At 42.8% G+C, this 5,109-nt stretch overlaps 1 protein-coding gene across 1 annotated transcript in view; it reads right to left on the reverse strand.

Moving 5' to 3' along the window:
* T265_15222 (hypothetical protein) overlaps nt 1-5,109 on the reverse strand; it is a gene marked incomplete at both ends in the record, with an annotated part of 55,280 nt that overhangs the window by 5,364 nt on the left and 44,807 nt on the right. Inside the window, 2 exons of the mRNA XM_009177084.1 lie at nt 304-480; nt 1,328-1,558. Coding sequence (XP_009175348.1) covers nt 304-480; nt 1,328-1,558 — 408 coding nt within the window. The remainder of the gene's footprint in view (nt 1-303; nt 481-1,327; nt 1,559-5,109) is intronic.

Here is a 5,109-nt window from a genome sequence, read left to right on the forward strand (position 1 = left end):
CGGTGGCAGCAATAACCACTGTACGACAAGTGCACTGTTATTACAGCTGACATCTGTTTGGATTTCTCCAGACCGGGGTACTCAAACACAACACTCCAATAGAGGGTGAAAGGATATATGGACCAGGATGTAACGTGTGAAAACACTGGTGTGAAGTAATCAACATAGGAGTCAATTCGTTGGCTGTGGAACCCCAGTATATAGTCAAGTAGTCTAGATATGTATCCAATGACGTATATGTTCATGGGGAACGATACTGCAAGTAACAAACAGTCCGAACTAGCATGGTAGCTGCAAACTCACTGCTGTATAAAGCGTTCGACTCTCATACAAGTCAGTGTCTTTAATATGACCCAATTCGTAACTGGTCGACAATTGTGTGCGGCAGAGAACCGTCACCAACGAAAACACAAGGCCAGTGATGAGACCAAGCGGCACATCAATAAAGACGGTGGCTAGGAAGGTCACAATCCAGACAACCTGTGGGCATGGTAAGGGAAATTGGGGAATTTCAGTCTGCTGAATAAAATATAACCACCGCTAAAATCAGTAACAACCGGATCATTGATAAGGCATAAGAAGGAGACAACAGTGTGTGGCTCATAAACAGTTACTAAGAAAGGTGATGTCATGTTGAAGTATGCTGGTGATCAGCACTGGTAGCTCAGAAATTAAGTGTTCAAGAGACAACGTTTGCAATTCCTCGCTCGATTGGGTAATCACTGGTTGGGTAAATGGGTTGGGTTTATCGGATTTGGAGCACAGGCTAGCATAAATCCACAATTTTACAACAGTTATCCTCTCTGGAGACTTAGTCAGAAAAAGATCACTTCGGCTCAATCCTTGTAGGTACATCAAAGTATAAAAAGTATCTTGCACATTAAGGAAGCAAAAGTAGTCACCCAAATCCAAGCACTCACTAATGAGAAGTGTGAACAAACATAAAGCGCCCTTCGAACCGATGCCATTTAAGAAATAACTAAATGAATCCGAAATGAAGCGGTTTGATCGACCGTGCATACAAAAAGTGAAGCGAAATCCAACCAACGCCTTATTTTTTCAGCCGTGAATACGTATAGTTGAGCCGTCACACCACTCGTGAGGTTTCGATTTATAGAATTGCAAGTATATAAAGATCTGAGGAAAGATAGCAGTCGAACTACCACGGTGCAGTAGAATATAACACCTTTCCGACGGTTACACGCTACTGGGACAATAATACTCTGAAATCTTGTTGGGGAAACAATGATCTGCTCTAAAAATGCATTCCAGCACTANTTCTTCAACAAAAAAATAGCCAGAAGCACAGGCAGATACGGAAACTTACCACCGCAACCTCCAAAGTCTGAGATCGATAACAACACTTGGACGAACAGCTACATTTGTCCTGGCTTCGATCGCTCGGTGTCGGCACGGCAGTTTTGGACTGGAGCTCCTTGTAAACTTTATTGGCGTCAAGACCCACCGTTTCCGTAACCCAATTTTGAAAACGTTCAGAATTTGCATAATATAGTGGACCACCGAATCGTAGGATAACTATGCCCGGCAGACGTTCGGCCTACGAAAAACAGGTTGAGTAAAGGATATAGAAATGGCAGAGTCTAAGGAAAATTTTGATAACACAGTTGTAAACACCAAAAAACCATCGTCCTCAATTCACACCTACACGCTACTTTGGTTTCCTTCGAAATGTGAAGAAAATCCTCCACAGCATTCTTGTGATCAAACTGTGTTTATACTTAACATTGGACGACTGCGCGAAATTGCATGCAGTTAGATGTTTTTCGATCTAGCGAGACTAGGTGTGGTAGGACAGGTGTTTTTGAAGTGATAAACCTTCACCGCCCTGAAACAGTGTGGCCATGAGGAGAACAGTTGTTTGTAAAGTCTGAAGTAGCGCCTCTCGCCAGCCCTAGTCCCATGGACGAAGACGTTGTCCAAGGAGGGAGTAAAACAGCTGTTTTCCCGTGGCGGTTCCACTTACGGGGCTTACGTATTTCGTTTGGCTACACGATTACAGACCATGCAGGGCATCTCTTTCCCCTACTGATATCTGGACGAAAAAGTCCTAATCTGAAGTTATAATTCATCCTTGGTACCATAAAATCACGTCTAAAAACGTAGAAAAAAGCAAAGAATTGATGCTGTATTGACTATGTATTTTTGAAAGTCGCTGAATTTGTGGCTAACGAGTTCGTCTTGGGGGCCCCTAATGTGGACAGCAACAGTTTTAAGACACCGACGCCAACAGACCAGGAAGGAATATTTCAATTCCCTTCCTTGTGATTGAATGAAAACCAGCCAGTTCACGAACCGGAAACTGTCTCTTTTACGGTTTTCCTTCTCAAGGATGGCGTCACAATGTACAACCTCAGAAAATGTCAACGGTGTCTCATATCGCAAGAGCCTAATGAAGGGGAGCACTGTGTCGCTGTGAATATAAGTGGTAAGCGAGTTGTAGCATATGGCGTCACTTATTGTTACTTATGATGCAGAAAGAAAGCCGTTAGACTGGTAGATAAAAGTAGGGATTTTAAGGTACCCAACATGCTTAATGTTGGGTACTTCCTGACTGAGCCAATCACATAAGTTGTCCCCTATCATCAGGATAGGATAAACTCAACGTAGGGGGGGGGGAGAATGATTCTGTCTATACCAAAACACACGAGTAGGCACCAGTATGTCATTATTAGTAGTCATACTAATTACGCAGTGATGCAACAGAGGTTATGAGGTTATTCTGCGAATACCGCATTTAGGTTGACCATAACAGAGACCTCTCACTGATAAGTTCATGTTTACCCCACAAAGTGGACACCACATCAAAACTTGGTGTAACTGAAATACCTCACTTCACCAGCTTACCCTAAAATGTAGAGTAAATCTAATAAGTGAGATACACTTGCATCTCTATACTTTCACAATTACGTCAATGCTGATTCCCACTACAAGAATTCATCCATGCTCAAGTGGTAGCGTTGAACGGTTCATCAGATTAGTTACTTAGCTCCACTGAGGAGTAATTGGTCAAAGGACCAGCCAGCTGAGCGTATGTCTATCATCCCCAGGAAGAAGTTTCATTGAAAATTAGGGATTACCATAAGGAGGAAAATGTAATATTTTAGGAGGGACTCAACTGTTGAAAGAAAAGTTGTCTGAAAGGCTAATTTCTGAAGAGACTACCTGAGGACGAACTTGCTCGAGAGAAAGAGCGTAATATGCTCTTAACCAGAAGACGCCCATCCTGATTGGTTCCTCGATAGGCCAGACAGAGGTGATCCATTGTTATAGATGGAAGCATTGGTTGGTGTTCCATCTTGAGTGATTATTTGTATCAACAATGTGTAGTTCACTAGGACAGAAGTTCCAAAAACAGTGGTGCGCAGAATTCACCATTGTTTTCGCATGTGAAGAAAATGGTGATATCGTCTGAACACTATGAATTAGTGTGCACTCTATACGCAAAATATTGAACATAGGGACGTAAAATTCAGTGATTTGTAAGCGGCTTCCCATCTCTGAAGAGGGCGCCTCTCAGAAGTGACTATATTTGCTTAGTTCCTCAAGACTCCTGTGAACATTTGGACTCGTTCAGAAAAAGCAACTCTCGACCGCCCTTTCGATATGGCCTCTTCGAACATAACCATAAAATAGTGTCATGCAGATGAAAATCATGATGTGAGACCTCTAGCTAACTTGGGACTAAACTTGGATTATCTGTGGTTAGTCGGGTGCGTACTCAGAATATGAGAAAATCCATCTGCAAGTGTTTTGCATCCTCATCTTTGTTGGGATGGAAATTTGCGTCTCGGTGGCTAGCAGGGTGATCGCTGTGGGTGGTTGCGAATGATCCTCCAAAAGGTATCAATTTCGAACTCAATCTGATGAGACCAGATCAGCGGTCATCTCTGAGAAGTAGTCTACTTTGGCTTATACAAGAATTACTGTACTGACCAAAGTTGTGTAAATCGTTTGAGTGCTAGGCTATGAGTCCTAGTGATACCCTGTGCTCTCTAACTATCCCTTTATCACGATCATCTATCTAATATTCTGATATTCTTCTTATGCAGAGAGGACGTGCAACCTAATGTAACTAGAGCAACCGATTCAAGCTTCATTGTTTACCATCAACAGCTATTACGACCGAAACTGCTGGGTAGCTCCGAGGTGTGCTAGGTGTATATCTGTTTGGTAATGGTCCTTATACTTCGCTGCCAAGTCATTGTTTGACCGCCTCTGGCTCTGTTCCACCTTTCATGTGGTTGTGCGAAAAGAGCCCTTCGAGGAAGTCGGTCGACTGGCATACGCAGCACGTGGCCAAGCCAGTGTGATCAGTTCATCTACCGAGGGTGAGTTATTCCTCTTGAATACCGTTCGACGACGGAAGACCGAAGTGGACATGATTTAAAAAAAGCGAGAACTTGAAACCCAAAAAAAATTAAAAAAACATTTTTTCGGGGGAGCAGGGTAGATTTTTCATACTATGATCTCCAGAAGTAAAGGACTGCGCGCTGAAGACCGATCATCAGGAAGAATACAAACTTTTCACGAATGTGATGACAGGAAAGAGCGCGAAAATCAGAAAGATCTATCAGCCGTAGTTGACCGCAAATGACGGCCGTACACTTCTTACCAGTTTACCTGTAAAACGACCAGAATTATTCAACTTCGTCACGACTATTGAGGTTCAATTTGACTACGGGCAAGAACTTTTCTCAGGTGAAACAAAAACCTGGTATCCAACGAGGAAATTAGAGTGGCTGGTAGTATGAGGAGATTTGAGAACTTTCAACTTGAATTTCATCATCTTAGTGGAATCAGTCTATGCTGGAAAACAGGGAAGCACCGCACAGCCGTTTTCTCCTTATTGGAAATCATCAACGATGCTGATCTCTCGAACCTGTGACTTCCGTCCAGTGGTTTGCAGTGCGCATAGTCTCTAGGGCGTCAGGACATGAATTGGAGAACGTTAAAATGTGCCTATTTGCACTATGCCAGAGACACGTTTTTACAATTACGTTACCGGTAGAACTAGGGGTAGTGCGGTGAATGAAAAGCAATGATACACCTGGAAATTTCTAAAAAAAATTCTCCAAAAAAGCCCCTAAT

The sequence above is a fragment of the Opisthorchis viverrini genome, assembly GCF_000715545.1.
Source record: "Opisthorchis viverrini unplaced genomic scaffold opera_v5_391, whole genome shotgun sequence".
Lineage (NCBI taxonomy): Eukaryota > Metazoa > Platyhelminthes > Trematoda > Opisthorchiida > Opisthorchiidae > Opisthorchis > Opisthorchis viverrini.